This window comes from Empidonax traillii, unplaced genomic scaffold, assembly GCF_003031625.1.
Source record: "Empidonax traillii isolate 1590-97213 ecotype Southwest subspecies unplaced genomic scaffold, ASM303162v1 scaffold2111:size93912, whole genome shotgun sequence".
In the NCBI taxonomy this organism is placed as follows: domain Eukaryota; kingdom Metazoa; phylum Chordata; class Aves; order Passeriformes; family Tyrannidae; genus Empidonax; species Empidonax traillii.
In genome coordinates, this window is record NW_020957304.1 from 27,146 (window position 1) to 51,157 (window position 24,012).

General features: G+C 37.0%; 1 protein-coding gene across 2 annotated transcripts in view; it reads right to left on the reverse strand.

Annotated features, from left to right (window-relative positions):
- Positions 1-1,432: 1,432 nt before the first annotated feature.
- KPNA3 (karyopherin subunit alpha 3) overlaps positions 1,433-24,012 on the reverse strand; it is a 54,600-nt gene continuing 32,020 nt past the window's right edge. For both annotated transcript variants that reach the window (XM_027909414.1, XM_027909415.1), the window contains exons 3-17: positions 20,675-20,764; positions 20,474-20,503; positions 20,334-20,386; positions 20,151-20,246; positions 18,269-18,354; positions 15,335-15,421; positions 14,761-14,930; positions 13,613-13,657; positions 10,970-11,101; positions 9,682-9,810; positions 7,872-7,976; positions 7,668-7,739; positions 7,404-7,566; positions 6,388-6,482; positions 1,433-3,991 (exon numbers count right to left, since the gene is read on the reverse strand). In XM_027909414.1, the coding sequence (XP_027765215.1) occupies positions 3,893-3,991; positions 6,388-6,482; positions 7,404-7,566; positions 7,668-7,739; positions 7,872-7,976; positions 9,682-9,810; positions 10,970-11,101; positions 13,613-13,657; positions 14,761-14,930; positions 15,335-15,421; positions 18,269-18,354; positions 20,151-20,246; positions 20,334-20,386; positions 20,474-20,503; positions 20,675-20,764 (1,452 nt within the window). In that variant the 3' untranslated portion in view covers positions 1,433-3,892. The remainder of the gene's footprint in view (positions 3,992-6,387; positions 6,483-7,403; positions 7,567-7,667; positions 7,740-7,871; positions 7,977-9,681; positions 9,811-10,969; positions 11,102-13,612; positions 13,658-14,760; positions 14,931-15,334; positions 15,422-18,268; positions 18,355-20,150; positions 20,247-20,333; positions 20,387-20,473; positions 20,504-20,674; positions 20,765-24,012) is intronic.

Genomic DNA, 24,012 nt, shown 5'->3' on the forward strand with positions numbered 1-24,012 from the left:
TTTTTTTTTTTTTCCTTTTCTTCCTGAAAAGGGCTTCCTAATGGCCTGGCATAATTTGTTGTCCTACATATGTTTGAATAGAAGCATAATTATGCCACAAAAGGGAGTACTTTTTATGCAATGAAATAAAAGGAACACAGCGCAACGGGGCTGATTTGGTGGAAATGACTACATTGAAAGACGCTCAGAATCTGGAGGGCATTATAGATCAGAGCAGAATAACAAAGTGGACCTGAACTATCATTCAGTCCACTGAGATAAAAATAAAAAATTTAAAATCTGCCTGCCAGTGGATCCTCTTACTCATTTCTCTGTTTAGAAGATGAAGCAAACAAAATTAAAGTGTTTATATTTTTAGAAGTATGGGGAACATTAATGTATCTTCAAGGTTTTATTCTCTCTAAATAAAACATCTCTTAAAATAATGCATTATTTATTCCAGTGTAGTGTCTCTCAGGTCCCTTAGGTAAGACCTAATGGATGATTAACAGGTTGCAAAAACCCAACACAATTCAGTTTGTCAACTGAAAGTTTGAAGGAACCAAAGGGATTAAACAGCTTTTGGAAATGGGAATTAGGTTCTTATGAAATCTTTGTCCTTTATATCCCCTTGGATTGTAAAGACTTAAATACAGCACTGGAAGCTCATTCCATGGTTAACCTACCCATGGGGAGAAACATTTCTCAAGGCGACTCAGCCGACTGACACAGAGAAAGGATGGCAAAGCAATAGCTGCAGCCACAGGCACCTTTCCAAGCAGTTTAAGAGGTTTCCCTCCACGGGTGCTGTCCCATACTTAAAGCAGGACTGTACTAATTGTCCAGGCTGCTGGACAATGCAAGTCTCTGACGGCTCCAATCTATTCCCAAGTAGCACCCCAATGGGGTCACTGGTGCCTGGGGAGAGGGATTCTGGCCATTCCTCCCAGCTCTGGAGAGCCATGGAAGGCAGTCTCCCGCCTAAGGCCAGTTTTGGTGTACACGCCCTCCCAACGCACACTGGGCAGGAGTTGGGCCCACTTGTGCAGTGTCCCAAGCTTAAAATTAGTGCAGGATCTGTAATCAGCCTAGCACCAGGGGCCCAGAAAGGACATTTCTGGAGGTAGATGACGACTGTGAAAGTTCCTTGACACTATGGCCCCCCTTCAAACCTTTGAACTGAAGTCACTATTCAAGTTACGGGGATCTGCTGCAGCCCACTTACCACAGCTTTCTGTACACACTTGGGAAACATCTTCATACAAAGTATAAAACTCCGTATCCAGTTTCAGAGATGACTGCATTAGCTCACTTTATTCATTCTTGTAACATACTTCAAACTTCCATGAGGAGTTCTGCTAACTAATATCTAGTCAAAGACAAAAACCCCTAAGCCAATCCATGAAGACTAAGCAGTTCCATAACCTTCAAAATAAGTTCTTGAATTTTTTTATAGTATTTGATAGCAGCTTTTTATTGGTTACAAAACCTAAGCCCATATACAAAATTAGGAACACATTTAGATGCCTCTTTGAAAGAACGTTTTAGTCTATTTTAACTGATAGTTTAAAAAAATAATAAAAACAATGCAATTTTAAACACTGTTCTGAAAACGTAAAAGTGCAGCAATATACTTTGTTTCCTTTATTAACTATGAAATGGTGCAATCCCAATCAAAAGCTGATAAGGTCACAGCAGAAAGAACTGAGCAAATGCTTTGTCCCGCCTTACCCAGTTCTCCGATGTTCACTTTTAATGTAATGCATTGAGTGCAAGAAAAAGATCAAATCTTTACAGTAGTGGAAAACTGTTTTGTTTTGGTTTTTTTTTTTCAGTATCAATTTGTATGTAATCTCTAGGATAATAGTGAGTGTAGGCTGAACCAGGTATCCATCAGTCTATGTGGTGTACAGAAGACTAGACTGAATTAGACATCTGCTGGAACTCTAATTTCACAAAAACTTTGTGACCTTACCTAACTTTGACTTTTTATTGTTTAGTTTTTTAGCGAACACCACACAGTTTCAAGATTTTAGACTATAGTGTGTGAATAGGATGCAGTTACCATATGAAGCTTCAACTCAACTTTTGGGAAAAGAAAAAAGGCACAATGAACTTCAACTCAATTTTATGTGCACAAGAGTTGAAAAATCTGAGCCACCTTAAAGAGAAATTGATTCTAAAATTTATAAAACCTATAAATAATCAGAGGCCAAACCACTATATTAAAACAGATTATCTAGCAAGTAAAAATCTTGCAGTTTAAACATACGCTTGTATCCAGCTGAGATACAAGACAACTCACTCTTTAAAGTGGCTCCACCTTGGCAGATATATATTTAATGAATGCACACCTGCTATGTGTTGTTCATCAGTGGAAAAACAGCTGATCCACAAAGCTCTGATGGCATCTGTCCTTATCTTCATCACAGTAAATACAACCCACATCCAATAACTAAATTAGTTTAGATTTTTCTATCCCTTCACATCAATGCATTGGGAAATTACACCCAGTAAACAACAGCAACAAAACCAGTTTGTGTGATAGCTTACAGAATTTCAAAATTACCGATCTTCGCCCCAGCAATACCAAAATCCCTTTGAAAGTGACTGGGTCAGGCGATTTTCCAAAAGCAATGACTTCACATACCTTATATAAAGTTATTTAATGTGCGCTGCACATCGGGTTTATGCTGAATAACGGCAGCTTCCAGACAGCCTCACACATCAACCAGTTTGTATGTTTTTAATCACATGAATAAGATTTGAGACTAACTTCTGAATTACTCTTCCAATACTCCAAGAATGAAGCTTTTATGACGCTTCTAAGTAGTTGCTGGTTTGTTGCCAACCACATCATCATAAGCACTGGTTACTAAGTAAAAAATAGTTTAAGACTAAATTACAGTAAACATGAAAGCTCCACAGTTTAAACCCAATATAAATCAACCATATCCAATTATCAATTTAAAACGAAAGATATTGACTACTGAAAGATGAAAGCAAGATTCTTTTTAACTAATACATTTTTGGACAGAATTTTTTTTCTACAGTCTGGGACTCTTGCTTTCAGCTTAAACAGAAGTTCAAGTCCATAACAGGTTGTAGCTCAGGTAAAATACCATGCACAGCATTTGATTACTTCAAAACAGCAGGAACACACAGGCTGAAGTGAGTGGTCAAATAGGGCTCGCTGTTCTCAAAAATTAGGTATAATGGCAAAAGCTTTACCAGTCCAAATCTACAGTTCATTCTCCAACCCTGGTTTCTGAGGCAGTTAATGAACGAACATCAATTACTGATAACTGAAGTAGTTTTTCTGTTTGTTTTAAACTTAAGTGTTTAATCAATTGCCAAGTGTTGTGTTTTTATAAGTTACTTTTATTTCAGTTTCACCAATGAAATTCATTTGGCTTGCATTTTTGAATCTATTCTTCCACATAAAGTATATGAAAATATGTTTGTGGAGGATGACGATGGAGGCTCAGAGCAAACTGGGCCCCTGTAAAGTCTTCCAAAATGTATGCATCATACCAAAGTGTCTTGATCCACAGCGCACCATTTTCCAAAGAAGCTACTTTTCCGTGGAAAGCCAACGTGCCACCACTATGGAATATTCTTAACAAAACTGCAGATTGCGGTTGTCAGCATGTGGCACCAGGAAAAAGGCAAAAAAAGGTAGTTGGGACTGTTAAAAAGAATTCTGAAACAGTTTAAGAGATCATGCATATGCATTTACAGTCCATGTGATAGTGATGTTTGGCAACTGCAAAGTGACCAATACATGGCTTGCTTTAGAAGCATCAAAACGAAGAGGCATGTGTGTCTTGGAGCCTTTTGTTTCTTCACTTGGTAGCCATCTGGTGGTGCTTCGTACTGGTGTGGGACAAGAGAAGCTGCACTTTTTTTGAACTTAAAAATTGAATTCTTTTGTTTGAAGGTTGGCCGTTGGGTCAAAGTTGTAAGTACCTCCTTGAGTGGCTTCAGGAATGAGACTGGGGTCTTCATCGATCTACAAAATACAACAACAAAAACACATGAGAGGCTGATTCCCCGCACAATTTGGTATGTGTAGAAGAGATTCACAAATGTTCGTATTTTCTTTTTTTTTATTATTTTTAATATTATAGCAATAAAATTAGATTATTTTTTCCATTTCAATTCCTCAAATATGTTTTAAAAAAACAAACATCAACTCTGTTCTAGTATCATCAGGCAAACAGAAAATTATAATGGTTAGGGACCATGCTGCTGTTTGGTCAAGTAGTTGCTATTTTAGCTGTGCAGTTTAATTTTCAATGCCAATTTTTAGTACTTCTGGAGTTGGCTAATCACTAGTTGTGAATTCCAAAATTAGTTTTGTACTTTCTCCTGTTTCCCTTCAACATGAAAATAATTTTTTATCAGCAGCTGATAGAAATACTTATATAAAGCTTAAAAGAGTCCTCAGTATCTCCTATCAAAATTTGAAGGATTGAGAATTCTTCATTTCAGAGCAGTTTTATATAGCTGTCATAAAGGCAATCTGAATTTGGTTTTAAACCAAAACCACTTCATTGCTCTAGGGATACAGAGTGAAAGGCATCAGTAGCCAACTTCACCCAGCCTCCTCAGAGCTGCTAGAATATAGGTATTTACTGCCTCAAGGAACAGCAAATAACATAGTCAGTAGCATCAATATGCACAACTTCAAGCCCTACCCATCCTCCTCAAAATCACCAGCTTTTCTCTGAGCCTCATTTGAGACCGTGTGCCATTCTGAAACAGGTAAGAGCCCTTGTGTGGGGGGTCTAAATAGGTTTCTGAGACACGCAACAATCTGCAGGAGGAAGCATGGGGCATGTCATGCCCACGTGAAGACTGAATCCAGTTTCAGAATGCTTTGCAAAATGTTTGTGAATTGATAATTAGCACTTCTGTCTGGCACAGAAATACTACAAAGTAACACTACCTAAGTCCACCTGCCTTAAACACAAGAAACTAAAGTCAGGAAGCTGTTAGTGCCAGTCCTAAAGTACACACGTGTGCCATTTTACAGAGCTCAGCAAAGGAGCAGATGGAATTTACAATGCAGGGACATCGAGCAGCCAGCAACATCTAATGAGAATACAGAAGATCCGGAAGTCCATGGGTATTACATCTTAACACTACCAAGCAGGGTAACATAATCAGTCTCTTGTCTTCCTAGGGCAATTTGGAGATTTCTCTCCTCTCCCTCTCTTCTTCCTCTCCTCCCCTTCTTCTTTTCTTTTTCTTTTCACCAATCTTTAAACAACAAGGGTTATTTTCCTACTTACAGCTATTGCCCAACAATTTGCCTGGTTTCATGTTTTGACTTTTGTCTCCCAATCATGGAGTTTCTACAATTTTGAGTTTGAGAAGCTCCAGAAAGTATAGTAATGATATAAATGATAATCTGAAGGAAAGTCTTGCTCCTGATTAAAGGAGGCATATTCAGCTGATCAGGCATAGATTTAAATGTGTTAATGTAAAAAGTAAATGCACAAAATGCATCCCTATCCTCAGTGGGGTATTTTTCCATGAACACCAACTAGACTGCTCTTCAGTTAGACGCAGAAGTCTCAGAGTCATTATGGAGACCTTAGGACACTGCTCAGAGAATCATTACAGGCACAGGGAACTTTTCATGTATCATAACTTCTGCTGAGTAACTTCCCAATCACATGCTGGGCCTATGAACTGAAAACTATCGAGTCCTGAAGTTAGAGCTGGCATCTGGAGAGTTCAATTTAAGAGAAGAATTGAAGACATAGTTCTGCTAGGCTGCAGAACTACAGGCACCCTGGATGGCCCAGAAAAGATAACTTGCCTTCAAATTGCTTGTTAAAGTGCTTCTCAGGGCCTTGAAAGCAGCCAACAGCAGGAAGAGCTAGAACCAAAGGGTCAAAATACCTAATCTGGGTGCAACAAAATACTGGATAGCCTAGATCCATCAGCTGCAGAAAGAGTTAAGAGTTTTGATGACTCTTTTCAATGAAGAATCCAGACTGAGCAAATACGGAGCTAAAATACAGAAACTATCTTAAAGTAAGGATCCGCTGCCCCCTCCACAGACTGATGTCTGAGAAAGTAAAAAAGGAGAGACAGAGAACTGTTTAGATTCTAATCACAAGTAATTATATGTCAATTTACAGGTCAGTGTGACAAAATTAGGTCAGTGTCATCAATTTATAAGGCAAAACTAGAGCAGTCCTCTTGATGTTGCTGAAGAAAAGTCCTGGTATAGAGAAACTCTTCAAATTGAGGGAAACCATACTGAACAAGGAGCAGGAAAACTGACTTTCCAGATAACATATGTTCATAACAATTGTAACTGAGGAACAATGACAATGTACTTAATAAGCTAACAGCACAATGCATATACTCTGCCATCTTTAACATACTTACATCATCACCAGAGAAATACTGATCTATGATTTCAAATGCTAGTTTATAAATGTCTTCATTCTCATGCTGTTGCAAGGCTTCAATTTTCTCTAACCCTGAATAAAAGAAAATGGAGAAGAGTTTTATACGTTTAAACCAGTTACTGACCACTTAGAAGAAAATAAGAAAAATTATGAAACATTACTACTGAAACATACTAGAATAAATGTAGCTCATTTGAAAATATTATCTACACAGCAGCTATCTGAGAGGAAAGAGAAGTAGTTTGTGAACTTTTTATGCTATGGAGTCTTCCATTTTATGAACAAAGGAATCTTCTCTGTTTTTAGCTAAAACTCTCTCTATTTTCTAAGACTTCTTTATACTACATAGCTTTTGGTTTAGTCATTGTGCTTTCTACGCACCACCAAAAAGAAGTGTCTCCATTTCTGCGTTGCCTATGAGTTTCAAACATCAAGGTAACAAAGCCTCACACTCAGAGAAGCTAAAATACTAGTCATATTTTCAAACCAGATGTGGAATAACACAAGGGAAAAGCTTCCAGTCTATTACATTCTTCAGTATCTCTACTAAATACATTAATTAGCATGTGTTACAACTTGGATTACAATATCAAAAAGACTCCTCATCATGCTTTGATCTGTTGATGAAATTATGATCCTAAAACTTCTTCCAAGGCAATGAACTGGAAAAAGAATCGTGTGTTTTACGACAGGACAAAGTATGTGCAATTATCAAATGAAAAAAATGAAAAAGTGCAATTCTTATTTAAGCCTAAAACCCTAAAAACTACCTAAGATACAGAAAACTCCTTTAAGAATTGACCATCTTTAACACATGACCATCTCCAAACTGAACTAAATAGGAAAAAAAAAAGAAATTTTTCTCATTAAAAAAGTCTTGCTTGTTTACTCAAATAGCCTGTGTAAATAATGCTGCAGTAAACATCAACAGTGGTGAGGGGAAGACAGAATATCCAGCAAATTAATTTTTTTCAAAGCCTAATAAGGTCTTACCTCCACACTCTTCTATAATTTCAGCTATTGTGCTAGCCTCATCACCAGCCATTATCAGGATGTTTTTCAGGCCATCCAGCACCACCTGTACCACTTGAGAATCCTTTACTGAGAGCAGATTGCAGAACGGTGGGATTACATTTTGCTGTACAAGGTATTCAACCTTAATAATTAAAAAACAAAAAGTGCTTTCAACATTGTGCTTCTTACAAATGGCTGCACATGCAACATTTTAGTGACAAATTGAAATCCCACTACACATACCTGATCTTTTCTCCCACTTATTGTCAAATTGCTAATTGCCCAAGCAGCTTCCTTTTGTGTTCCAAAGTCCCCCTAAAAAATAAAATTATTAGCTCATTAAAATTAGCATGGAAACATCTGTCAAACTTATTAAAAATCACAAACTCCTCATGTCAGATTTATAAAAAGAGGATGACAACTTGCATAGCTGATAGTTTGACTGACCTTAGCCAGCTGGTGTATGATCATAGGGATTAGCCCAGCATCTATTACAGCCTGAACTTGTTGCTGGTTTCCTGCTGTGATATTGGAAAGGAACCAAACTGCTTCCTACAATAGGAGAAAACAAAAAAGCAAAACACTTCTAAAAACTAGTGAACAGATGAAAAAAAAAGGACCCAATCAAACCAAACCATTGCAAAACCTAAAACCATACCATGACCAATCATTAAACAGGTTTCTTCTCCAGTAGCACTTCTAGCACACAAACTTTTATTGCACTATGAAAGCCAAAGATGCAGGGAATCCATGTAAAATTGATATGATTATATCACAGGGCTAGACTTTTTTTTACTTAAGGAGTCTCCATACATCAGAAGCAATACCAACTTAAACCTTATACCCACTTTGCACTGCTGGAGTCACAGACAGGCTTTAAACTTTCAATCAGTTTTGCAAAGAAAATAGGAAAACTGGTAAAGCCTCATAAAAAAAGGACTTATCCTGTAATCCGACCACTGACAGCTCAGTAGTAGCTTTCTGTCATGATACAAGGAAGACTAATTCCACATCCCATTTTCTTCCTGAAACATGAAGTGATGCTCACAAAGCTCATTCAAGTATCAGACAGGACTGCCCTGTGACTGTGCTCAGCAGTTACTCCTTCTGGAGGTTCATTCACACAGCTAAAATCTATGTCATGGAAGTTAAAAATTCCTGGTTGCAAAGGGGGATACTTGTCAAGGCAATCCAGTACATCTCAAAGAGGCTCCAATCTTAAATAAAAGTCAAACAGATGTGTCAAGCAGCCAATTATGAATCACTGCGGGGAAAAAAACATAACAAGTTTCCACTTTTTTAGGGATGTGTTATCTTGCTTTTATTTGTATTTGCCCTCACAATATACACTTGAAACAAAATTCAAAGCACTTCTAGACTCCTCTTACATAAAAACAATCCCTTGGCATTCAAAAGAGCTCTTCATCATTCTTTTGTGAGCGCTAGAAGGGCAGAAAAAATAAATCACATCAGTTGAGACTGTCAAAGATAACTTCTTCAGAGCTCTTCACAGTTGACAAGGCCTGAAGAAACAGAGATTCCTCACAAACAGATTTCACCTCAATTGTACATACACTAACTGGGAGAATCACGTAAGCTCAACCAAAAAGCCTCTTCCTCAGCCAGCTCCATCTCTGCAGTGGAAGATGGTGCAATGAGTAAAAAAAAAAGGCCAAATAACATGAAATACAGCTCTGGAAAAGAGGGCCCTGATCACATTGTTTCATCTGACTTTCCCTATTCCATCCAATCTTTGCGGCAGTGACTATGCCTGCCAAAAGGAAGGAGAGGAGATTCAGGGACAATTTTCAGAAAAGCGCAGTGGTATACCCTCCTTCCTTGAAGGTGAAGATGGACAAGAGAATAAACTTCACTATGAAAAGGTGGAGTGGAAAAACTGGATCACTCTTATACAAATCACTAGACTCAACCAAAAGTAACAGCCTTTGTTTATGGAAAACAGTAACCGAAGTTACCCACTTACTCACTTTGCAAATGAAAGGAAAAAGTATCACACTCTGAAGCAAAAACCATCAGTCCTCCCAGAAAGCATGAGGCATCAACACCAATGCAGGGATATTCTCTATGGATGTTTGGTTTCAGCCCCGATTAAGCACCAGCCTCAAAGATTGCAACTTTATACAAAATTGCTCACATGCTGGAAGTAATAGTTGTCAGAAATGCTTCTGTAATATTCCACATGTTACTGCATTATTTGTTCAACAAAAATATTAAGTTAGGAAGAAACAAATCATACCTTGTTTATCTTCTCTTTTGGATGCGTCAGGAGATTTGGGAAATAAGACAAAACATCACAATTGAGAACAACTTGTGTCTGCTCATCAGTACCAGTTACTATGTTGCCTACTGCTCTCAGTGCTGCTGTCTGAATATCCAAAGTGGGAAGGAAAAAAAATTGCATGTTAAAGACATTGCTGTTACTTATGCTAAAACAAAGATAATTTTAAGATGTCTCTTTATAAAAAACACTTTGCAAAATGCAATTTAGCACTTAATTCTCTGAGTTACATCACAAAAATGGGTACTGTTTCATCAAAAGAGAAACACACAGTACATCACCGAATAAATGCACTGCAGCTCAACTCAAAAAGTGTATAGATTAGAAATTAAAAGAATATTAAAACAACAGATGATTAATCCATCATGTATCTGATCTGTCTTACAATTACAATAGTGGCTGCTAGGCTCTGACTATGTCTGCCAACGTTGCTTACTTCTCCATTCATCTTCCACTAGGGCATTCAAAACATCACGACTACTTTTCTGAGTCTCAGCTGACTTTCAGAAGTGGACTTTGTATCTTTATGCATTGGTCAGTAAATGCCTTACGAGTGACAGAATACTGGAGAGACTCCTTTTTATCAGGTGAACCAGTCTGACAAATTTCAAGACAGCCAAGTCTCATCCAAAGTACAAACTAAACAAACACATAAAATGCACAGATACACAAAAAACCTCCCCATTACAGCGGTTGGTTTATAAAAACCAAGCACGCATTAACTAACTTTTAGTTTCCCTTTGTCTTCGAAATTAATCGAACAAGCTCAGTCAACCTACCTTTCATAGTTAATTACAAAATTACCAAAAGGACTCAGCATCTGCAAATATTTTGACATTCAAAAGGTCCTAAAATACTAGTTAACTTCCATGAGCTACTCAGACAGAATATGCACTAGCATGTATGCAGCAACAGAAAGAGCACATATAACTTGAATTCCAGAAAAGTTTAAATCTGTTGTCATTAAATATTTTAGGCCTAAAGGAAGGCACCCCTGGTAATCACACAGTTAATGTTTAACCTGTCACTTTACTTAAAACGTTATCAGAACTGTTTTGCTTGAGTTTTCTTTCATTTGAATAATCCTTTTTCCCCCAGTGTAGGTAACACTTTTTGTTCACTTTTACCTGCACAAAATGTAGCTATGAATGCTTATCTCAGTAACTCCACTAATGAATGCTCTAAGGCACATTTTTTAGCAAATAGCTTACAAAAGACTATCCAAGAGCAAATGAACCAGACTTACTTGAACTTTAACCTCCTGATGACTCAGAAGGGGAACTAGAAAAGGTACAACTCCAGAATCAATCACCATTTGTATCTGTTCATTTCCACCGTCTGTTAAGTAGGACAAAGCCCAAACAGTGTCCACAAGAATCTACAAATTGGAGAGAACATGGTTTACACATTGAACAGAAAAATCCATATAATGGAAACTTAATCTAGTGAACATTCCATATATTTGAGGGTGGGGAGAAAAAGCATGCAATTTAGTTAAGAAAAACTGAAACATGATTATGATAAGACCTAATCAGTAAAATGCTAGATTATGTATAACTATAAAAAATAGGGCCATTTGTTCCATCATAGTAAATACTACACGTCCTCTCAAATTCCTTTTTAATTAAATATCACGTTTTGGGGCAGAAAGTGACAGCCTACATCATCTCACAAAGGTACAGTGTTGGGCTTGATTTGCATTTACAAGGTAGACAACCAACGCAGGTAAGTAGTTGTGCTAGAAACTCCCTGAAGAAAATACCAACCCAGCCTCCTTAGCACTGCTATAATTTGTTAGCTGTGCTATCTTTTGATTATGGAATTTATAATTTCCTTAGTCTCTAATGCATCTATCTATACCTCAGCATTTCTGACCCAGTGCAGTTCTCAAGTGAAACTGCACTTTTTCTGCCTTCATACTAAGAATAAAATCCACAGCAAAAAAAAGGAGTTCTTATACCAACTAAAGAACTAGCAAATATTGTAAGGTAGCAACTACTCAAGTGTTCAAGCAAAGCAAAACCCACAGAGAAATGCCTATCCGGCAGGGCAATTTGAGTATCCTAAAGAAAATAAAGGCTAAGTCATGGATGACTTGATAAGGATGATTTGAAAGCCCTCAAAAAAAGAAAGGTACAAAAGTTACAGTCATTGAAAGGAGTATCTGAAGCAGAAACAAAGCCAGCAGAAAGAGGGATATCACATCACATTGAGATGATGTTAGGAACTGCAGGAAGAGAAATCTAGACCCCACAAAGGACATTATCTGTTGAGGTTCTAGGATCTAGTCTATTTTTAAAATAGATAACCACTTAAAATATACAGCTATGAAGACAGCTGAATACTGCAGTACTGAAAACATAGGAAGGACTTCACAGTCCTGCCCCACAGGCTGCTTCCACCCAGCTGCAGATGCCAGCCAGCACAGACCTAATGTTCTCTTGACACAGCCTGCTGCTGCCCTCATCTCCTATGCTGCAGGGACAGCAGAATGTGCTGCAGTGGAGCCACTATCGCAGCAGAAGCAGTGAGAGATGGTGCCTCACCAGTTTGCTGCCCCACAACCCTGTTGGTGACGAGAGCAGCAGCCGCCAGAAGTGCTCACAGGACTGTGGGCTGACCTACCTGCATCACTGACTCATCTCCAAAGATAGGTTTGCTGCTCCAGTACAGAGAGGCTGGGACCAGACTGGTACCTCCAAACTAGCACCTGACTCTCAGGATCAAAATGACGGACACCCTAATTGAGATCAGTCAAAACCTGGAATCACAGATTCTCATATCTACTTCAGTAAGCTCTCATACAATCATTGCTTGCAAAAGCTTTCAGATTTGGCAGGGGAAAACAGCCTATAGGTTAAAAGTATATTTGGCTTTGCTATGTATTTCCATTCAGGTTTGTCCAAGTTACGCATTGAAATGTCACCATGTGCTCTCTCCCACACATTACACTGGGAAAACCCTGGCAAAATCCCAGATTAAACTGTGCAGATATTTCGTGGAGCCAAGCCCACTTCACCATTAAAAGAGCAGCAGAAATACCACTACTACAGCGTGGAAGTAATGAACAACAGTTCCACCAACCTTATACTTTATCCCCAGACCCACCACAAGGGTTCACTTCCTTCTTCCCTACATTAAAGGATCACTATAGGGATTACAAAGTCATGACAGGAGAAGAAGAGCAGCTCAGTAACCTTAGTTACAAAGATCTTTGTTTCTGAAGTCCCAATGTAAGGCTTTAGAAAGTAAGTTCACACTTCCAAGGACCTTACTTGGAAAAATATAGGTAAACCCATGGAGCAGGAATGTGGGAAGTACTGAAGGTTTAGTATATAAACATGAAGGTTGTCAAAGGTGCCAGAAAACAATAGTTTATTGCTGTTTATTTAAATGTATTTTCACATGTTATTTCTTCAGTGAACAGGCTGCAAAGTCAGGCACCCAATAGGTTACAAAAGTCAGGTTTACACTTACAGTATTTGATTGATATGTGGAATTGTATGTATTTTTTTACACATGCATTATATATCATCTATGCAAAATTATAAATTGGGGCAGAATTAAAGTGAAGCTCATGCTAAAGCTGGCACTTTCATTTTATAGAGCTCAGTTCTGCAAGATAGGATTTTTTATTATACTTCTAGTGTAAAGGATAAAAAAATCTCCACTTTTAGAAAAGGTATTTCAGAAGTGTATTTGCACTTTCTTTTTCGTGTTCTGAGGGTCTACAGTTATATTGGTCTTCATATTTAATTGTGTATTTACTACTTAATTATGAATAAACTAAAGCACAAAACCAAGTTTGCTACTTAAACACAATCCTGCAGCATTTTCTTTCTAGAGAAAACAAAGAATCTAAATATCAAAAACTTTGGAAAGTACTTACGTTTATATCTGTATGGTAAATGAGAACACACAATGCTGGCAAAATCTGAAAAGAAGTTCATCAGTCATTACAGTAGAATAAAACTAGCAGTACAATCAAGAATCCAAGTCCTGCAGTCACAATTTAGCTTGAGTCTGCATTAGCATATTGTATTCACACACTTCCCAGCAGCTGGTCAATCCCTCAAAGTACGGACAAAAATATGTGTATTATATTTAAAATTTGTAAAAATATGAGACAGTACTATAGTTCAGACAGACAAAATGCAGATTGTATTTTGAGGGAAAACAAGCAAACAGAGATAAGATACACGCCTGCTGTTTTGAAAGCTTTGTTACCACACATACAATAAAAATCATTAGCCTAGTATCAATACATGCAACCTCTTAGATTAAAGTTTTATTTTTATAATCACATATGGAGAAAATATAAAACCGAGCTGTGATAAGACTGCTAAGAACAGAGGTTTTTATTTAGTAAAGTATTACATGTAAAAGCTTCTCTGTTCTTTGCTTCACTTAAAAAATGTCAATAAAGTTTAGTTAACAGTATCATACTTCATGTGGCTTCAAAAACATTTATCTTAAAAGAAGAACTTTATTTACATTACAACTATAGTTCTAGACAAATAGCACCATTTTACTAACTGTGTCTGTTCTATAAACACAGCATTTGCTCTGTTCACCAGCTTAAAAGGACTTTCAGATGCTTCTCGCCTCAGGCTGGGACTTGGCATTGACTGCTAGTCATTGACAGCTAGTCAAAACACAAACTACACTACATTCATTAGTTTACTTACATTTGCTCTTACTGAAAATTACATTTGAATACTTTTATATACAGAATCATATTTGTAGCCTTTTTAAAAAAATAAAAACATGAAATGCTGAGTATGTTAACACTTTCTTATGTGTTAATTTTTTGTTGTGTCCATTTTGATGTATATCTCATCAGTCTTCAGTCTTGCTCAGTTTCAGATATTACAAATACCTTTATTAGAGCCTTAGCAAGAACCACCAAATGGGTCATTTAACAACTGGTAAGTGGCACAAGACATGTGCACAGTGACAAAAAACATGCATAAATTCATACAATTGGTCTCTAGCCCAGAGTAAAAAAAATCATCTGTCTCGTAATTCTTTATTTACCTCCTGAACTGTCTCCATAGGCGGTGGGGGGTCCTTATTCCTGCAGAGATTTACAATGACCCATGTGACGTTCCGAAGGAAGGTGATGGGAATGGAGGGATTGATGAAGGACAGAAGAGGTTTGACAACTCCCAGTGATATGACATAATCTCTACACTGAGGACCATCACCTACAGAAATGAAAATTGTTGTAAAAGAAATTACATTAAAAATGGAAAATCTTGAAATGTATGCAATGACATGTTGGGATACTGAAATTCTATGTTTCCTCACCAGTAGTCTAATACTAAAAGGTGCCGCTTAATTAAATATACATACGTACAGTTATGTATGTATATTTTAGGAGACACAAAATTTATCCTGTTAATATTTTGCATAGCAAGAGATACTATTATTTAGAAAAAAAATAGGAGGTACATATATGATTCTGGCCACATTACACATTAAAAACAATTATACCAAGCCACAGAATTTAGAGGAAACATAGTCTCATATGATAATGCCAATGTTTAAAAAGTCAAATTCTAAAATGGAACGCTCCCTGAATTCAAATCACTAAAACAACAAGAGTTACCTATAATATTTCCGAGAGCCCAGACAGCTTGCTCACAAACATTCTGGTGTGGTGAATGAAGTAGTCTCAAGAAGAGGGGTACTGCATCTGCAGAATGCAAATATTGGATTTATCTTATACTGAAACATGGTATGTGCACAGCACTTCCAATGATTTATACAAAACACTTCCTGCACTGTGCTTTATTCATGTTTCTATTATGATGGACATTTAAAACCTCAGTTAAACATTTCCATATATATCTAAAGAAGGGAAAAAACACACACTTAAACATTTCCCCATATTTGTCAAAATGAAATGCAAGACCCTCAAGTATGCAGGTGTGAGGTTTCTTATCCTGGTAATTCAGACTTTCCAGGTATCCATATCCAAGATCCCAGCAGAATGACATGCCTACTTGTGCAAACCTGCTTCATATCCTGACTTCAAGAAAATAGCTTCCTCCCAAGAGGTGGCTATAGTTAGTTTCCATATGCAGTGAAGATTTACATCCATCTGCCAGTACTAAGACACATTTTAATTTGCTCTTATATAACACCAGCAACATACCAGATGAAAGAAGTGGTACTGATTTTAGATATTATTCTCTGTGGAATTAAATACATTTAGTAGAGCTAAGAAACCATCCCTCTACTATTCCCATGCACTACTTTCCTTCAGACAACCCATACCATTTGAAATACAGTCATTCTTGCAGCAAGTTAAATCTATATATGATCGTACTCATCCTCTAATCTTTCTAAGTAAAATAGATCTATTTATAAACTGTTAAAAAGTATTTTCTTGCAAAAATAGCTTCAGAAATTTTAAAAAATTGCAATACAATCTGTGAGCAACTGTGAATCAATATTCTGTTGATCACGTAACGTGATAATAAGCCAAAAAAGCCCTGATGTATTTTCCTGAAAAATACAGAGTGATGAAGAATAAAGACAACCTAAAATTCCTTCCCCACCCTAGATGAGTAATTCACCAATTGCTTCTAACTGACAAGCTAGGAGGGACAGCAGCACACTGTTGCTTAAGAACACTCACTCTTCTTGTAACAATCATCCCACTTCCATTAGCTCAAGTGCAATATTTTAGCTTCTTTCTCAGCGATTTACAAGATTACACCTCAGTCATACGTGCATTCAACATATTTCAGAGAGGAGGGTCAACTATGTAGTTTATATTAAGACTGCAATCCAGGTATGCTTTCAAAACCAGGAATTAAATTATTTCATATCAACACTCAGGAAGGAGGACAACCTGAGAGAGCATGAGTTGCAGGTTGTCTGATCTACTGCTCTCAAGAAAATTAATTACTCTTCCTCCAAATTGGCCCCTGCCAAGAAGTTAGTCTGTGTATAGTACATCTCTTTTGTTGGGCCTTCCAACTTCCATCTGTCCCTCTTGATTGCAGGAGGCTGCCTCTTTTGTATTTAGGCTGCACCAGCCTCTTCTGTAGCTGCAAGGATCTGTTGCTTTGTTTCCTCAAACCATCCTTTATCTAAAGGGAGAAGAGCTGGGAAGCTGTTTTCCCCTACTTTTCTCTTCATGAGTAAAGCTGAAAATGCTTTCTGCTCCTTTAAAATCATTCTATTACATTTTGCTCTTTTCAAGCATTAACTAAACAGATTTTGGGAGACAAAGATCTCAACTTGAACTTCTAGTAATTCTTCAGGTAACAACAATGCTTTCAGCTTTGCTGTACATATTTTTATTCTACTTTTAATTTTTTTCTTTAGATTTTTTCCAGATTTTTTCCTGCAAAACTAATACTATAAACAGCCTTTCTGTCAGATTCATTTATTCAAACAGGATAACACTGTGGGACACGACAAAGGAAGAAAACAATGACTAGCCAGTGAACAAAGTTGAGAAGGAAGAAAACACCTGGGAGTAGATTTTTCAAAGATATTTAGACACCAGAAAAGCAATCCAAAAACAGAGTTCCCCAATCACATCAGGAATTTTTGAAACAAACTCAAGATATTGAGTTTTTTAAAAAGGCTTTGGATTTTTATCCAGAGCTCATTTTGATAAGCATTCTTATTCTATTGCTCCAATATCTTAACTGTACAGAATCTAATGAGATATTTTATTAGCTATGAAAACATACAAACCAGATTTTGATTTGAAAGGTAGGCTCATACACTTTAAAAAAAAAAAATCAAACAACTGACTTACTGTTTTCCAATAAAAAACAGGAATATGAATAAGCTCAGACAATGTATTATATATTTGTTTATCTATAGTCTCCCGTTTAATGACAAAACATTGTAATTAGCATAAAGGTGATTGCTTTCAGATAAGTGTGCTGATACATAAAAGCTATATATATAGTAATGAAAAATTTATTTGATTAATATATCTTCAATTATCTTTGGAGTTTCTTTCCTGTCTCTTTTCAGTTTCTTTCTCACTGTTTGATTAAGCAAGAAACGAAGGCAGCACAACAAATGCTGTGTGTACAGGATATATTAATCATGCAGTCAAGGAAAGGATGGTAGTTTTTTAACTGTTCCTTTAAATGTACAACCTTACATAAGTGTATGTATTTAATAAATTTAATAAGATTTATGAACACACCTTTGAGGTAGAAAGAATTACTTCCTAACTTAAGTTTTAGCCATAGAGCAATTAATGGTACATGATTTCAGAAATCAAAATGAGAATTAGAAAGGACTAACATTCTGTCACATTCATTTTAACATCTGTCATTCTCTGTCTTCTTTATGGGAAAATCAAGTCTAGGATCCTTAATATTAATCCTTAGAGACAAACAGATTAATGTTTAGGAGCAAATGTTGAAATTTTTAGAAAAAGAGGACAGGCATGTATTTAATATTTGAATGATTTTATAACAAATAGCATTTGTTATCCAAATACTCCCTTTCCCCCACAATATCCACCCCTCCAAAAATACCCCCCTAAGACTGTAATACTTACTAGACTGTACAACAGCTTGAGTCTGTGCAGAAGTGCCTGATGCTATGTTAGTCAATGCCCATGCAGCTTCAAATTGTAATGAAGGACTGTAATGAAATAATTTTACAGTAGTAAGTTGAAACATGATCTGAAGACTATTTTATGTTTCATTTCAGTATTACTAGATGAATCCACTCTGAGATATACATTTAAGCAGTGCCACTGGGTTAAAATTTAAAAAAACACCCCTCTATCCCTGAACATCTCAGGGAAAATCTGTAAGAAAAAAGGAGATCTTGCATTCTATGACTTTGTGTAAACCATTCATCATTCTGAATTAATATTTGTAATAAAAAAAATCCAAACAATCAACCAAACTCGATTCTTCTAACATTACATCCTAGATCAAGTGCAAGCTGGTATACTGGGATACAGAAATTTTTCTGCTCCACCACAGACAAAAGAAAAATCTAGCACTTGTATTGAAAGACAGCATCATATCTGTATTAAATTTGACTTACTAAATGCAGATAAAATTAGTTACAAATATCATGAAAGCTGGAGTAACATCTCTTCCAAGATCTCTCTCAACTGTTGTCTATGCCAACAGCAATATACTAAAACAGGTTCCATGAAAACTGTTGTTCAAGCAAATGCTAAAGGTTAAGAGTTCTGGAAGCTACGAGAGAGTTTACAGTTTATGGTCACTGGCATAACAGCAAGTCTGGCTACAGGAGGAGCAGAGAATACTTATCGTTAAGTGACTGATTTTCATTTCCATGATTTTTCTGTCTTTATCAATCATGTTGCAGTACCTGCTTATTACACCTGCTTTTTTGTGTATTAATTTCCAAAGCATTTTAAGATTTTACTAGGGATGTTGAGTTCAATTTTTAAAGACTTATTAAACATTTACAAAGGTAAATCATGCAAAAACTAGCAGAAAATTCAAATTCAAAGAATTTTCAGAGCACTGAACCATCTACTTCTAGAGCAGGCAGGCATTTTAAAAATGGTATCCTGATTTGAACATTATTGCCAGCTGCCTTATAAGCAACTGTTTTGTTAAACAAGCTAGAAAAAAAGCTACTTGCACTTCCTAGTTTTGCAGCAACCAAAAAATACCAAATTGCATTTTTGAAGTTTCTAGCCCTCATGGCTGCAGAAATAACACTGAAATTGGAAATATTATAAATACATTCAAATGAAAATATTATAAATACATTTATGGCTGCCTGAGACCAGAGACAGGCTAAAACATTTACCTCAGCTGTGTTAATCTCCATCTATCTGAATAAGGGGCTCATGCTTTGTGGAATATGGCATTTTTTTTACATGTCATTAAATTCTTGCAACTACATGCTCAGTGTTCTCTACTTTCTTTACTGAAGCTCTTGTCTTCCAATAAAGAATCACAGCAGAGAGCATGCATGCTCACCATGTTGTACCATCACATAAGAGAGCAGCAGAGAGCCAGAAGGAAACCCACCTTGCAGTGAGAAGGAAAGGAACTAGAAACTTAAGCTAATAATGAGTGTATTCCGGAAAAGCCCCCTGTTCACAGCCAGGTGTGTTCTCTGCCTTCACACAAATACACAAGACAACAAGTCTGAGGCAGGTTTCTTAAAAACAGTCAGTGAAAGACTGAAATATTCAAAACCAATGAGAAATACAATAAGGTTTTCTCCATTAGCTGGATATGCTCAAACAGGCTGTAAAAAATAAAATGACATTTCAGTGGCAGAATAAATAGCCCTGGAGAACATATGATTTATCACCAGGGAATGTGATCCACTGTGTCAGATTATATGGTGCTGTGAATCCTCAGTTTCATTTCAAATAATGAGATATTTTTTGGATGCCAGTTTCCAGTAAAGGCAAGCATTTTTAAAAGAATACTTACTTATCATCCCTTTCTAGGCATTTTACCAGAATTGGTAAAATTCCTGATTTTATTAAGTCATCAATAGGTGGATTTCTGTCACTGGAGAGGAGTTTTCTGTGAAATTAGGAGTAAAAATAAAGTAAGTAACTTTCATAATGAAAAATGTGTAGAAATCACATTTCTCTATCTATTTATTTTTACCTTGCAGCTTGGACAGCACTCAATTGGATCACCGGGTTGTCACTTGTGGCGTTCTGAAAAAAAACCCAACAAACAGTAAAAACTAAAATGCACAGAACACACACTTCTAGTTAAAAAAAAAAAAAGTAAATGTAACATACCTGCAGTATAGCTTCTAGTGTTACGTTTTGCTTGAAAAGAAAAAAACGTGTTTTAGTAATTTTACTGCTAAATTACAGGCTTTTCAAACATTTAATACAATCAAATCATCAATTTGCTTTCAAATAACTGCAAGACAACAGAATACATTGTTTGGAGACGTCACTAAAGTTTTAAAATAATTCCAGAATTAAGGAACTTACTGCTTTGAAATCAGCATCAACATCAGAATCTTCTAAACTTTCTTCTTGAGGAACATTTCTTTTTTTCAAAAGATGTTCGTCTCTTTTGTTCTGTAAAGGAACGACAGAAAATAAAGCCACTTTTAATGCTTATTAGTACAGGGTGGTGGTATATAATGGACCCTTTCAACATATAAGTACAGATAAAATAGCCTTTTTTCTAACAGCATCTGTAACTGTAAACAGAATTTACCATATTTCAGCTGTAAGAATATGGCAGCTTGATAATCACAGACAGACACATGACAATCCGTGACATTTGAATTAATAAACACTTATGGTTTAGGGATCAGTTTCCTAACAGACATTTACGATACTCATAGCTCTGCATGACATTAACATTTAGACACACATAACAGAAATTCTTTTCCAGTGTAAGATGAATTTTCAGCTAAACCTGCTTGAAAGCTCCCTGGACACATCTATTTGCATCTTGTGTGTTAAGTAGCATCCTCCATGTACGCTGGCACTTGCAATATTTTCCACTTACACAAAACAACCTCCAGTCTTACCTACTTTAAGGAATTACAGATGAAAAAAATTACCTTTTCAGTGGTAAAGTACCCATTTAACATTTCTAATTTAACAAATTTGAAGACATAAACCCCTAATTTAAAAAGAAAGAAAACAAATCATCAGTTATTTACACCTTTTTAAAAATTTAAAATGTATTAAAAGTATTATATCAAAAGTATGAAAATGTCTCTTCTAAATGTTAGACTTTATGTTTTGTTTGATACGTCTAGAGGAACAAAGACAGAAGGGGCAAAGGAAGATGATGACACAGCATGTATATCTGAACACCTTTTTCTCTTTAGTTTTGGTTTTTTAATAAGCACATGAAGATTTCTTTTTTTAAGAAAGTAAAATGTTGAAAAATAATAACAACCAGCTATAAGAAAGGATAGCCAGCTATAATAAGAAATCTATTATACTAGCAAGGAAAGGCAGGCTTTTCAGTCTCCAATTTTCTGATAACCAAACAGTACTGACTAAAGAGATTTTATTATATCACACCTTGTAACATATAAAAAAGGCATTTAAATGGAACGATGTGTTGAAGACTCCCCAATATTTTATTTTATATTAAAAAAACCTCCACAGCTGCAGGTCTAAAATTTCTGGGACTTGCTTACTTTTTAAACATCTTAGAAAGAATTTAAAACAACTTCTCCAGTCTCAGTTTGAAAGGCTCTCAAGCAAGATATTTTTTTTCAGACAAGAGAATGCTAAAACAATTACCAAGCACCAGAATAAGCCTTTAATGCAGAAGACAACATCCCACAGAACGTAGTATTGTTTAATTTTTGTCCAGTCTAAGTACAGAAACTAGATCCTCAGAGTGCACAAGACCACCTAGACTGGCAGAGGCAGCCTCTCCAGAGGCTGTACAGTAACAGCTGCATACATGGAACACATCCATACAAACAAGCACCACAGGTATTTTGTTGACAAGTGGAAGGAAGAGAAGGAAGGTGGAAATGAGCAGGCAGTTGAATGCTGATGAAATAGTGTTAAGCAGGCAAACTGCATCAGGAAGGTACAGACTGACAGATGGATTCACTGTAAAAACCTGTGACATATTTACCTGATTTTCCCACACCAGGTACTTGGCACTGCCATTTTAAGCAAAGAGCAAACATCGTTGAACCCTCACCAGTCTGACTTTGCTCAAGTACAACTCCTTTTCCCACATTTGTCTCAACCACAGCCCAAACTTTGGAAACTGCATGGATTGGACCCAGTTTCCAGAGTCCCTCTCCATGATCAGATCAGCTTTTCTCCCTAATGCACAGTTACTATACACATCCACACGCAGAGGAAGCAGTACCTTCCTGCCTCTCATGAATGTCTCCTCCTATGGAATCAGCTGTGCTGTTGCGGTAAAACAAGCCAACATTTAGGAGAAGGGATTGAAGCTGGAAGAAGGTCCTGATATCTTCAGTCAGCTGTCCTCTTCCCACCCAGAGATAACATTGTACATCATGATGGAGAGCAAGCCCACACAGGCATGAATGTACAGGGAGACAGGTTTAGCTATGCAGGCAGCAGGCATGGGTCCAGCAGACATTCCTTGTTTTCAGAAAAGGTGCAGCCTGAAGGAACCGGTGTTTTAGTGCAGAACTATTGCCACTGTCTGCTGGAGCAAGCTAAATGTTTCATATTAAATCATTTATTTGGAAAGGTAAAATTTCCTTGTCATTAGCAGCAGACTGGTGTGGTACAAGGCAGGGGTCTTCTGGTTCTGTTCCTTCTAAAATATTTGGCTGGATTTTCTACATCTCATGTTCAGAAAATGCAGGCATAGAGCACTGCAGGGTTATTCTAAAATATGTTTGGTCTAAGAATTGTTATCCATGTGTTTATTGAACACTTCCAGAGATGGTGATTTTGCCACTTCCCTGGGCAGCCTGTTCCAATGCCTGAAATCCTTTCAGTGAAGAAATTTTTCCTAATATCCAACCTAAACTTTCACTGGTGCAACTTGAGGTCAGTTCCTCTTGTCCTATTGCTCCTTTCAGGTAGTTGTAAAGAGTTATAAGGTCCCACCTGAGCCTTCTTTTCTCCAGGTTAAGCATCCCCAGCTCCCTCAAGCTGTTCCTCATAAGATTTGTGCTCCAGACCCTTCCCCAGCTCCACTGCCCTTCTCTGGACATGCTCCAGCACCCTAATGTCTTTCTTATAGTGAGATGCTCAGAACTGAACACAGTACTCAAGGTGCAGCCTCATCAGCGCTGAAGAACAGAATGGTTTGGGTCGGAAGGGACCTTTAAAGGTCATCTAGTTCAACACCTTCCCCTCTGATACAATGCAGAGAATATAGCTGGAACAAAGCAAGAATCCCACTGTGGGGATTGAACAGCATCCTCACAGAACAGCAGGAATGAGCTGCTTGGCCTTCAGGAGCCAAACAGCTGGAAAATCACCTTCCACAAACATGAGGCAGTAGGTCAAGAGCACACCAGTGGCCAAACCCCTGAATTATTCCATGCCACTTCACCCGAGGAACTTCAGAAAGACTACTTCCTGTTTATTCACAGTGACCACACTTCCATACAAGTGCTGTTCGCTGAAATAGTTTACTTGAGTAGTACTTAGAGAGGCATGCATAAATTCTCTCTGCCTGTGGCCACAGAATATGCAATGAACACCTTTTTAAAGTTCTTATGACTCTCTACAAGTCTTCCAGGGACTTCGGCAAAGAGGGAAGGAGGACAGGTTGTAAATGAACAACAGAGATACAGAGGAGCAGTAACAGAACAGTAAGTGGCTTGTCTCCTTCAAGCAACTGTCTATGT